Source organism: Bufo bufo, chromosome 1 (genome assembly GCF_905171765.1).
Source record: "Bufo bufo chromosome 1, aBufBuf1.1, whole genome shotgun sequence".
In the NCBI taxonomy this organism is placed as follows: domain Eukaryota; kingdom Metazoa; phylum Chordata; class Amphibia; order Anura; family Bufonidae; genus Bufo; species Bufo bufo.
Window position 1 is genome coordinate 547,748,164 of NC_053389.1, and position 13,075 is coordinate 547,761,238.

The following is a 13,075-nucleotide window of genomic DNA, read 5'->3' on the forward strand; positions in this document are numbered from 1 at the left end:
TTCATTGCTAAAGATGACAAGGTTTCAGTCTGTACCATTCCAGGCTTCTTGTTCACGACACCGCTGCAAACGAAGGCAATGTTCACTGTCTGTCAATGGCAGGACATGTAATGGGTGCTGTGACACCAAATTTCCTTCTGCTAAGAGCCTGGAAATGGTCTGGAGAGAGAAAGGGGTGTGTAATGAAGGTTACTACCTGTGTCTGAAGTGTGGGCAATGGAACTGTAGGCGCTGCTCATACTCTTGAGAGGTGGTCTTTCTGGGCTCTCCAGAGCCTGTTTGCCATGTGTGTGTGCCCTCATGTAACCATTGCACCCAACACCTCCTAACAGCTAGGTCACAACAACCTAGATGGCGGGCAATTCGTCAAATGGACCATCCTGCTTTCCTCTGTCCAGTGATATGCTCCCTCTCAAAGTCTTGTCAACTGGGCAAAATGTTTTTGAGTGCATCGTAAAAGGCATGTCTAGCAGTCAATGATCTCTCACTATGAGGTATACTACCCAAAAGCGGCCTCTGAAAGCTTTTATATAGAGCAGCAGCAGAAGCATTTTTACAAACTCTTGTAGTAAGATCCAGAGTCTAATCATCTGTAATCATTTACAAAATAGGGTAAATGGGATAAAATAATAAAAGATACAGAACCGCTCCTGGTAAATCTCTCTACCATTACAGAGCCTTCTTTATTTACTCAGTTGCAGCAATGAAATCACATCAGCAACGTGTGACCACTGCAGCCAATCAGTGTCCTCAACGGTGTACCGAGGCCAGCGATTAGCTGCAGATGTCATGTGACATCGTCACTGTACCGGAGTTGTACTGGAACGATAGCGGGATACACAAGGAGACTCCTGCACCTCTTATTATTTTATTCCACCCACTACTTTAGTCAAATCTTATTGAAATTTCTACATAAGAAGCCCTGCACAATGAAAGCTTCTCTATTACAAAGCGCACACATTTCCCCAATTCTTATATACACAGCAACATTCAAATGCAGTACACAAAGTATTATCCGTACATGGGATATCCTTCATACTCACAGTATCTAGTTCATTTGATTCTTTCTCTGTAAGGCCTCTCTCCTCAGACTTCTCGCTCTCCATGTTTTCATCTTTTACAACACTAGGGGAACAGGAAGTATTTAAAGCCAAGTAGATTTTGCATTGCGCTTTGTTGTGCCTTATGCATTTAGAGGTTTCTGCATTGTGCTAATAAATAAACAATAAATCAATTAGCAAATAAAGTTATTTATTATCCAAATACATTAAACAGGACCACTATTTGGGTGGTCTCAGCACTATTTATCCAGCTTTTATTATATTTTTGATGTACTGCAGATATATACATATACAAGTGAACAGGAAGTCCTGACATCTGCCTTTACAGGTTAGGTTATGGCTTTACAGCCCTTTTTATCTGCACATATGAAATACTGTAAAGGACTCAGGAACCTTCAACCTGAAGGTCACTAGAGGTTTTTTATTTTTTTTAGCAAATACGCACTCAAAAATACAAAAAATTGCTTTTAAATATAAAAATGTCGATATATTATAAATATAAACCCGTATATATAAAAAAAACATGAAATTCAGAATACAAGCTTATTTTTAACGCTACTAGATAAAGGGTTTTTCCGAGACCAAACCTCTGGCTAGGACATCAGTATCTGACTGGTGGCACTGCAGCACAACGGCATCTATTATATAGGGGCTGTGTTTGGTATCACAACTCAGTCCCATTCACTTCAAAGAGGCTGAGCTCTGTCAAGGACATGTGACCGATAAATGTGACATCACTGGCCTAGGGAAAGCTGCGATAAGGCCGCAGCGCTTACAGGAGACGTCGGGTGTCGGACTCTCACCAATCAGAAATGGATGGACTATCCAGAGGATAGGTCATCAGTTAAAAAAAGTCTCAGAAAAACCCTTTACAGAATAGTAAAAGTATTCTTAGACAAGTATGCAGTTTCAAGATCTTCAGGTTAAAACAATGTAAGCCCATCTCTTGACCCTAGATTTATTTTGGCAAATGCATCTGTATCTGCACTACAGCAAAAAAAAAAAATCCTACATATTATACCATATCCAAGTAACCCTTTCATAGGACATACAAAATGTTATAGTCACCTAAAGGGGTTGTCCAGTTTCATGATATTGATAACCTATACTCAGGACTGGTCATCAATATTAGATTGGCGGGGGCCCGACTCCCAGGACCCCAACTGATTCTTTTTTTGACAAGGCTGTGGTGCTCAGTCAGTGCTGCATCCTCTTCAAAATTTACCTCCATGCCATCTTCAATGAAGCGGCAGTGCAGTGTAATTGCAGCTTCCTCTCCTATTCACTGGGAGGGGAGGGGAAGCTGTAATTACAATGCACCACCGCTAGATGGCGTGCAGGTAAAAACAGAAGAGGATGTAGCACACGCATGAGTGCCACGTCCTCTACAGAGAGCTGATCGGTCGGGGGGCAGAGAGCCAGACCTCCACTTATGCGATACTGATGACATATCCTGAGGATCGATCAATAACATGAAATCGGACAACCCCCTTAAGCAGCCGTTAGTTCAGCTGTACCGAGTGAAATGGAGAAATACCAGTGATGTGCCACTGTCAAGAAAGATGACATTTTTTCTATTTATTGTGCAGATTTACTAATGCTGTAAAATATTTAGACAGCATAACCTTAGACCAGTTAGAAGAAATGTGCCTAATATAAAAGATAGGGGTGCACACTGTGTGACAGATCTGGTGCACCTTGTAAGTATTTAAGAGGCATCTTTCTTCCTTGTATCGGCTGAAGGCCGGCTCATTTTTCTCCTCAACAAAACTAGGCTCTCTTTACTAGACGCTTTTGAAAAGGATCTAGCAAGATGCACAGGCTCTAAAGCACATAATAAATGTGTCATACGACATTTGCACCAGAATTCCTGCAGAATAGCCCCAGTAAACCTGCCACATTGTGTTCACCATATTTCTGTCACGAGGCACATCATAAATGACAAACTGAAACATGTAAGGAGTCAAAAATAAATTGTGTGTCACTGTCCTTCTAGAAAAAAAGTGAAAAAAAAGAGAAGTTAGATCAACACGGATGTGTGGATGGCAACGCAGAACAGCTTAGTACAGGTGCAGAAAACACTGGCCACACGCATTAAGGGCTGATATTAAATTTGGACTTTTCAGCAGAAATTGTTATAAAAATGCATTAAACCATAAAACAGCTGCTTCTGTACCAGTTCACTGATAGTTCCGTAAAAGGGTTTTCCAGGACCTGAGTACTGATAACCTTAAATATGATAAATCAAAGGAATGGGAGTGGAGTTGAAGTACGCCAGAAACTACAGTGTATGGAGCGGTCTGCTTTCAGTTCCATACACTGTATGATGGCACGGCTACCAAAAACAGCTAATTGTGGAGGTGTCGCGTGACGGACCCCCACCTATCTGATACGGATGACCTATAATGAGGATAGTAGCTCTGACAACCCTTTTAAGGAAATAATCAGAGTGGGACCCAAAACGCTTAGGACAAACCCAGAATCGAGGGTACTGAACATAGCACATGGTTCACAGCCAAGGTATGCTTCATTTATTCAAATGCACAGACAGGTATTACCTCTAATATCAGCACCTTATGCATTGTGCTTGAAATAATAGGATAGCTCTTGCTCAATAATCTGGTTATATTCTATGCAAGGGTGGTTTTGCGAAGCGATTCAGCATAACCTACTCGAAGCACACAATATATCCCTCTAAGCAAAGAAAAAATCCAGCAACTTCTTTTATGGGTGCAAAGTGTTTGTTATGGTTTGGAAATTGGAAATATTGTACCCATGTCTTACACTGATCAACCATAATGTTAAAACCACCAACTGAATATCGTTTAGGTCTTACTTGTGTCACCAAAACAGCTCTGACCCATCAAGGCATGGACTCAACAAAACCTCTGAATGTGTTCTGTGATACTGGCACCAAGACGAGAGCATCAGTTAAAGTGGCTGTCCCACGAAGAATATTCTAGTTTTCAAAAAAAACCTGGATCTGAATACGTTTGTAATTGCAATTAATTAAAACTTTTGTATAACCACTGAGCTATTCGATAAAGCCTATTTGTATAGTGCCACCTGCTGTTTGCTCTTTTTCTTATTTCTTTGACCTGCTCACTGAGAAGGCCGCACATGCTCAGTTCCATCCTTCAACTGCCTCCCGAGCTGTAATAGGGAGAGCATGGACACGCCCCTTAGCTGCAGCAGAAAAGACACTCCCCTGAGCTGTGATAGGGAGAGCTGAGACACGCCCCCTTAGCTGCAGCAGAAAAGACACTCCCCTTGAGCTGTGATAGGGAGAACTGAAACACGCCCCCTTAGCTGCAGCAGAAAAGACACTCCCCTTGAGCTGTGATAGGGAGAGCTGAGACACGCCCCCTTAGCTGCAGCAGAAAAGACACTCCCCTTGAGGTGTCAGCTTGATATAAATCTAGCAGAGCAATGAATGTGGAGATCTCTGGATCCATGTGAGGTCGAGGGGTGGTTTAAGCTTTGATAGAAAGAGATAGTCATGTCCTAGATTGTGTCTGATTCTTATTTTTTACATTAATCATGGGATAACCACTCTAAGTTCTGTAAGATGTATGGTGGAGCCTCCATGGGATCAAATTTATTTTCCAGCACATACCACAGACGTTCAATTGAATTGAAATATGTCCCCTAGTCATGTTCTTCAAACCTAAACCTTACTAAACAATGTCTGCAGTGTGGCAGGGCACACTATCCTGCTGAAAGAGGCCACTGCCATTAGGGCACACCACAGCTATTAAGGGGTGTACATAGGTACATGAATGCCAGGACACAAGGTTTCCTCAGCAGAACACTGGGAAAAGCATTACGCTGCCTCTGCTGGCATGCCTTTCTTCAATATTAAAACCTGGTGTCTTCTCCTTCCCAGGTAAGCAATACACAAGGCACCTGGCTATTTACATGATGTAGAAGTGTGAGTCATCAGACCAGGCCACCTTCCACTGCTCCATAGTCTACTTCTCAAATGCATTGTAAAGACGTTCGGTGGTAGACAGGGGTCAACATGGGGACTAACTAGTCTGCACCAAGCCGTCATGGAGAGATAAGGGAATAGATTCCAATGAATTGGTTGTTCTCACTAGCCAGACTTCTTCACCTATGAGGGACTGTCCCTATAGGTGAAGAAGTGCCCACCTGCCGTATAATTGACAGGGCTGAACATCCGGTCTGGACCTGTGAACCTCCTGCTCGCACCGCTGCCGAAGCTCAAATTTGGCTTCAGAAGCAACTAGTGCGTCAAGATGTCTAGCGGGATGTCAAGACCTGTCAATCATACGGCAGGTGGGGGCTTCTTCTCCTGTGGCCTATCAGATGAATCAACCCTGTGTGTTCTGGCACCTTTCTATTAAAACCAACACTTCAAGACCTACAGGTTGGATGTATTCTGACCTGGTTATTTAGTGGTTATAGTCGCTCAAATCCTTATGCGTGTCCATTTTTCCTGCTTCCATAACAAGCTTCAAGAACTGACAGTTCACTCACTTCTCGACAGGTGCCATTGTCCCCAGATATTCAATTATTTCACGTCAGTGGTTTTACGGTTATGGCTGCTCAGAGTATATGTGCTCAACTGGAACTTGTGTACAAGTGCCATGATGTGGTCCAACCGCAGGATCCACATTTGGATCACTGCCACCCTCCAGCCCACGCCTATACATCCTGTTTGAAACCATTTGCCACTTCTGGCTAAACGAGAAGCGACGCCATTCTATTGGATGAAGAAACCATCCAAACATCATTCCATCATTGGTAACCTTTAAATTTCACCACAACCACTTCCAATCAAAAAAATGGCTGCTTGGTATTTGTGCGACAACCCTTAACCTACCCTGGAGTTGTATGTGGCATTATTAAACACATACGTTCGAGGAAAATCAAACACTTTACTCCATAAGACATATCTGGAACACAATGCCATTTCCTTTGGTTAAGGATTGTTCTAGTTAGGTGTTCTCTTTGTATATCGATAATATAAAAAAAATATATAAAATCAGTGAAACAGAGATAAATGGGAGTATTCCAACCTTCTTTCTTCTTGATTGCTTTCCTGAAGCTGCTGCAGCCTTCAAAATCAGAAGTACATTATAGGCAGGCAAGCCAATGAAGGACAGACCAGACAAATAATGAAAGTTACAAGGGTAAGAATGGTGCATGAACTCGCTGCCATCTATACACAGACTGTACAATACTGTTAGCAAGTCTTCCATATTCTTACACTGAACTTTATTATCTGCAGACATATAATAGGTAGACGTTAAAGGGGTATGCCACTAATTACAAGTGGATAGTAGCTAGATCACCAGAACGGGGGGTCCTATGGAGTTGAATGGAGTCTATTGCACTGATGAAGATGGCCAAGTGCTGTACTCTGCTATTTTCATCAATATCATAGACAGTGATTGCAGATGGTCAACCGCTGCTCAATTCAACTCCTCCTGGCTGCAGGCATGTAGATAGACACGTGACCCCCGTTCTAGTGATTGGTGCTTGGACCCCCACTCATGTAGCAGTTATAGAAAGGGAATAAATTGCAATTACCACAATACCTCTTTAACCTCCTCCAAAATCAAAGAAAAGGTTACAGTGCATACTTACACTACGTTTAACCATCCTTAGGCTGGATTCACATATAGCATTTAGGTCACAGAGAAAAACAGCAGCAGCGAATTTGTTGTTTTTTTTTTACCAAAAATGCCTTATGCTCTAATTGGGCATATGGAAGGAGCTGTCACTGTGATGGCCACATCAGAGTACATATCTAAGTCAAAGGGAATTCGTCACCAGAAAATGTATTGCTAAACCAGACATAACACCTTGCAGGGCTAGGTCAGCAGAATCTAAGGATACCTTATACTTCGATTGGTTCAATCTTATGCAAATGATTAAGTGCACCGAGGGTGGGTCCAATCCACTCCGTGCACCTTTATTCTTTCTGCTTCTTCTACCAACCCCTCCATCTCCTTCTTGATGGACAGGGCCAGGCAAGAGGACGGTGCAGGAACCTGGCCCTGTCAGACAAGAAGGAGAGGATGTAGCGGGGGCTGCAGATTTACATTCTGACAATTCAGGGTGCCCACAAATCTGTAGAATGTCTTCCGGCCTATTACACACAGGCTGCAAACTGAATACAGCATGACATTCTTTTCAACTTTCCACTGAATGCAACTAAGGCTCCTTTCACACTCGCGTTTTGGGGGCGGATCCGTCATGGATCTGCAAAAAACGCTTCCGTTACAATAATACAACCGCATGCATCCGTCATGAATGGATCCGTTTGTATTATCTGTAATAGGGATCGACCGATATTGATTTTTTAGGGCCGATACCGATAATTTGTACCGATATTCTGCGAATTTTCATTTTTGAGAAAAAAAAAATTTCCTACACAAATCTGCTGAAAATTAATATGTTTATTGTTAACGTGTATTTTTTTATTTTTATTTTTTGTAAATCTTTTTCATTTATACTTAATTTATTTTTATTTTTTTTTACTAACTTTTAGCCCCCTTAGGGACTAGAACCCTTGTCCTATTCACCCTGATAGATCTCTATCAGGGTGAATAGGATCTCACACTGTCCCTGCTGCCCTGTGCATAGTACACACAGCAGCATGGAGCTTATCATGGCAGCCAGGGCTTCAATAGCGTTCTGGCTGCCATGGTAACCGATCGGAGCCCCAGGATTACACAGCTGGGGCTCCGATCGGAGGAGGAGGGGATCCTGTGGCCACTGCCACCAATGATTAATACTGGGTGGGGGGACGCACTGCGCCACCAATGTTTTTACTATTGGGATGGGGGTGGGGGGCGCACTGCGCCACCAATGATTAATACTGGGGGGCTTGGGGGGGGGGGGGGGCGCACTGCGCCACCAATGAAGATAAGTCTCTCAATCATTCATATACAGGAGGCGGGAGCTGGCTGCAGAATCACATAGCCGGCTCTCGACCTCTATGAGCGGTAGCTGCGATCTGCGGCACCTAAGGGGTTAACTACCGTGGACCGCAGCTACCGCTCATAGAGGTCGGGAGCCGGCTATGTGATTCTGCAGCCAGCTCCCGCCTCCTGTATATGAATTAATGAAAGACTTATCTTCATTGGTGGAGCGGTGGACACAGCCCCTCCCCTTCTCTTGTCCTCCTTCCTCTCACTGGCTGCAGCAGCACAGGGGGAGGGAGACACTGCTTCCTCTCCCCTGTGCTGCTGAGGGAACACAGAGAGCGCTGAGAGCAGCACGTTCTGTGTTCCCAATATGTTATCGGAATAATCGGCAAAATAGATGCCGATAACGTTCAAAATCCTCAATATCGGCCGATAATATTGGTAAAACCGATAATCGTCGATCCCTAATCTGTAACATAGCCATGACGGATCTGTCTTGAACACCATTGAAAGTCAATGGAGGACGGATCTGTTTTCAATTGCACCATATTGTGTCAGAGAAAACGGATCCGTCCCCATTGACTTACATTGTGTGTCAGGACAGATCAGTTTGGCTCCGCTTCGTCAGGCGGACAGCAAAATGCTGCAGGCAGCGTTTTGGTGTTCGCCTCCAGAGCGAAATGGCGACTGATCGGAGGCAAACTGATGCATTCTGAGCGGATCCTTTTCCATTCAGAATGCATTAGGGCAAAACTGATCCGTTTTGGACCGCTTGTGAGAGCCCTGAACGGATCTCACAAACAGAAACCAAAATGCGAGTGTGAAAGTAGACAAATATACTGATCAAGAGGAAGGGCTATTCAAGGAAACCCAATTTCTGGTAATGGCTTTGATCTTACAAATTTAGACAAAATAAATAAATAAACTAATACAAAACAATGACTATTACTTGACACTTTTTCTAATGACCCTGCATTCCGCAGAATGTACAAGTACAATAAATATACTAAAATACAGCGCACATTTCCTTTTTTCTGCCTACTCGCACCTAAAATATCTGCCTCAGGCAAAGTAGAGATCAGCTTTAATTTTTTTTATAGGACACGGGAAAAAAATAAAAGATTTCCTCTGACTGCTCTGGGTCACAAGGCAGACTGTGACAAAAAATATTTAATTTAGTGACATGCACATAGGCTTTTAAAGGGAATACATCACCTAGATTTTTTTTACTAATACAAACCATATACTGGTACATATTTTTTTTTCTAATCGGTTTTTGTTCTCTAATAAAGTTTTATGGGCACAGCCATGTTGCCTGAGCCGCTATTAACTGCATTCACAGATATGAAGCTACATTGACCATAGGAACCTGTAGTCTGGAGATGGCTCATTGCCTTCTGTGGAAGGATTTTGTGGGCATGCTCTGTGAATGTTGCACAAATGCTCATAAGTGTTTACACTTACTTTGCTTAACCACAGAACTCATTTAAAAAGGGAAAAGTTTCACACAGCTGTGTCCGTTTTGCGGTCCAAAAACCGCAGATCTGGATACCGGCGGTGTGCAGCCCTCACTTTACAAGGGCCCCATTGTCAAAATGCCTATTTTTGACTGCATAACAGATGTTCTGTAATTTGTGGCATGGCCAGCACAGATGCGAACAGCACAGGGATGACATTTTTTGCAGCCCCATAGAAATGAATGGGTCTGTGGCGGATCCACAAGCAAAAAAGGATGCGGAACAAAAATACGGTCGTGTGAATGAGGAATTCGGTTCCCTGGAACTCAGTGACAACCACCGAAAATGTAGACTTACTGCTCATAGCAACTAATAAGTGCTGATCTTTTGAATACGTGAGCCTTGTCGTGGAGCGTCATCGTAGCGGTTTGTAGCCAAGTCTAAAAAACTGTATCACCTTCGTTTGACAAGCTATCCATGCAGTGTAAATCATGCAGCATTCTCAGCTATCATACAGCGCAAAGCAAATGCAATCATAAAAGGTGACGGGGGAGGGGGGGGCACAAAAAAGCGGCAGAAAAATGAAGAAATTATGGAAAGGATGACATTACCTTTTCTTTTTCTTCTTTTCAATTTTCTTTAATTTTTGTAAGTCTTTTTTAGCCATATCGATTATTTCAGTGGTTTCCTTTTCAGCAGGAATCAAGGAGGCAGAGAACGGAGAAGAGAAATAAGAGGCTCTTGATGAAGCTCTCGACAAGCTCTTCCGAAGATTTTCATTCACAGCCTCACTTTCTATAAATTTCGCCCTGATCACGGTATAAAAAAAGGAACAGTCAACATAAATTGGCGCCTGTATCTCTTATGCAGCATTTCTGCAGATGAAATAAGTTAGCACTTTTTGTTTCTCTCGACTCTGATGCTGAATTTTGAAATTGCCCCGCCCCCACATGCACATATTTCTAGAATTAAAGCAGTTCTAAAAGCAAATCTTAGAAAGACCCATTTAAAGAAACACTTTTGCATAAAAATCTCAATTAAAGCGCATTTATTAACATGCGGCATTGTAGTGGTACTGCCTGTGCAGACGAGGTACAGAAAACTGTAAAGTGTGAATTCTATTAAAGGGGTTGTCCACCCTAAGTATCAAAAATCCAAAGTGCCCCAGACAATAGCCCAAACTATGAATTAAGTATTTATATCTTGCTAAATGTACTGCTATATGTCATGTTTCTAACCTGTTCACCATGATGCGCTTCACTGGAGGAGCTCCTCAGACAGCCTGTGTGGGAGGAGCAGCGGCAAAGTGAGAGTAAATATCCCAGCATGCACTGCAGCAGGCATGTTCAGAGGAGCAGTCACATGACATCCATAGAGACAAGAGCCCCTCAGACTGCTGTACAGACATAGCAATAGGAAGTACGCCCCAGTCCCAGCAGTAAAGAGAGGTCACTACCCGTCCCGCACAGGAATGTGATGCTGATGTAGCATACACATATGTTGTTGGGAAGGGGGGGGCCCTGTTCACAAACGTGCTGTGGGGCCCAGTCATTTCTAGGTGTGCCAGTGGATGTAAGCCATTAACAGAATGAATAAAAGGGGAGATTTATCATTTCTCTTGTTTCTGAAAAGTGGCGTTAAATAGCAAACTGTGTGTGGGGAAAAAAGGGCGTGACAATGGCAGGGAGGGGACATGACCAGTCACCCCAACAAATTTATGTTCATTTTCGCCAGTTTTCTCACTCAAATGAAGCAAGAAATCCCCGGCAGCTCTGAGCAGTCATAGATTTCTGTTTAGGTGCACGGACTGCCATAGGAGGGGGGCTCTTGAACGGGGGGAACAGATCTTTGTTGCACAAGAACTCTGATGAATAAATTTGTACAAAGGGAAATGATATACAATGTACAGGGGGGTCACACATCTGTATATACAGTATAAAGAGGGGTCTCATCTCTGTATACAGGGGGTCATACATCACTGGTCACATTACTGTATACAGTGTACAGGGGGTCACGGATCTCTATATACAGTGGTGGGTTCACATACTGTATACAGGGAGCACACATCAATATATACAGTACACAGTGGTGGGGGTCACATATCACTGTATGGGGGGGGTCACATCACTATATACAGTGTACAGTGGGGGGGTCATATATCACTATATACAGTGTATAGTGGGGGGGGGGGGGGGGCAAACATCACTATATACAGTGTGCAGAAAGGAGAGGACACACATTTATAGATGGTGAGACCAGTGACTGCTGCTGATATCACTGACCTCAGCCATATTGACAGCTCAGAAGGGGTTAAACTCTTAGTCTGGCTGTAATAAACATGTCTGTGATAAGATCACAGAGCAGAGGGGCCATAAACAGGACAGACACTGGGATCGCTCACAGTATGTGGTCCTCAGCACCTTCCTGGCACTGCTGCATCCTCAAATACAGCAGTAGCCTCTCAGTACAGGAGACAGAGTGGATGGAGTCTGCAGACAGTGAGCTCCTATTAGCCATCACTGCTTCCCCTCAGTCTCACTTCCTTCTACGAAAGTTCCTTTATCTCAGCTTTTAAGAATCCTCCTGCTAAGCCACTGCCAGCCCTGCACAGTCAGGAGAGGTAAAAGGCACCTCTGATACAAGCAGGGTGTTCTAGGACCCAGACAGGTAGCTCCTCCATGGCAGGTGCAGGGATAGACGAGGGAGGCTCCGGTGAGAGCAGGACAGGAGGGGGGGCGTGGTGAGAGCAGGACAGGAGGGGGGCGTGGTAAGAGCAGGACAGGAGGGGGGCGCGGTAAGAGCAGACAGGAGGGGGGCGTGGTGAGAGCAGGACAGGAGGGGGGCGTGGTGAGAGCAGGACAGGAGGGGGGGGGCGTGGTGAGAGCAGGACAGGAGGGGGGCGTGGTGAGAGCAGGACAGGAGGGGGGCGTGGTGAGAGCAGGACAGGAGGGGGGCGTGGTGAGAGCAGGACAGGAGGGGGGGGCGTGGTGAGAGCAGGACAGGAGGGGGGGGCGTGGTGAGAGCAGGACAGGAGGGGGGGGGCGTGGTGAGAGCAGGACAGGAGGGGGGGGCGTGGTGAGAGCAGGACAGGAGGGGGGGGGCGTGGTGAGAGCAGGACAGGAGGGGGGGGGCGTGGTGAGAGCAGGACAGGAGGGGGGGGGCGTGGTGAGAGCAGGACAGGAGGGGGGGCGTGGTGAGAGCAGGACAGGAGGGGGGGGGCGTGGTGAGAGCAGGACAGGAGGGGGGCGTGGTGAGAGCAGACAGGAGGGGGGGAGTGGTGAGAGCAGGACAGGAGGGGGGGGGCGTGGTGAGAGCAGGACAGGAGGGGGGGGGCGTGGTGAGAGCAGGACAGGAGGGGGGGCGTGGTGAGAGCAGGACAGGAGGGGGGGCGTGGTGAGAGCAGGACAGGAGGGGGGGCGTGGTGAGAGCAGGACAGGAGGGGGGAGTGGTGAGAGCAGGACAGGAGGGGGGAGTGGTGAGAGCAGGACAGGAGGGGGGGCGTGGTGAGAGCAGGACAGGAGGGGGGCGTGGTGAGAGCAGGACAGGAGGGGGGCGTGGTGAGAGCAGGACAGGAGGGGGGCGTGGTGAGAGCAGGACAGGAGGGGGGCGTGGTGAGAGCAGGACAGGAGGGGGGCGTGGTGAGAGCAGGACAGGAGGG

General features: G+C 45.5%; 1 protein-coding gene across 4 annotated transcripts in view; it reads right to left on the reverse strand.

The window, feature by feature from the left end:
• The window catches only part of KIF21A (kinesin family member 21A), a 175,348-nt gene that overhangs the window by 90,750 nt on the left and 71,523 nt on the right, over window positions 1-13,075 (reverse strand). For all 4 annotated transcript variants that reach the window (XM_040412374.1, XM_040412382.1, XM_040412389.1 and 1 more), the window contains exons 11-12: window positions 10,029-10,226; window positions 1,044-1,125 (exon numbers count right to left, since the gene is read on the reverse strand). In XM_040412374.1, the coding sequence (XP_040268308.1) occupies window positions 1,044-1,125; window positions 10,029-10,226 (280 nt within the window). The remainder of the gene's footprint in view (window positions 1-1,043; window positions 1,126-10,028; window positions 10,227-13,075) is intronic.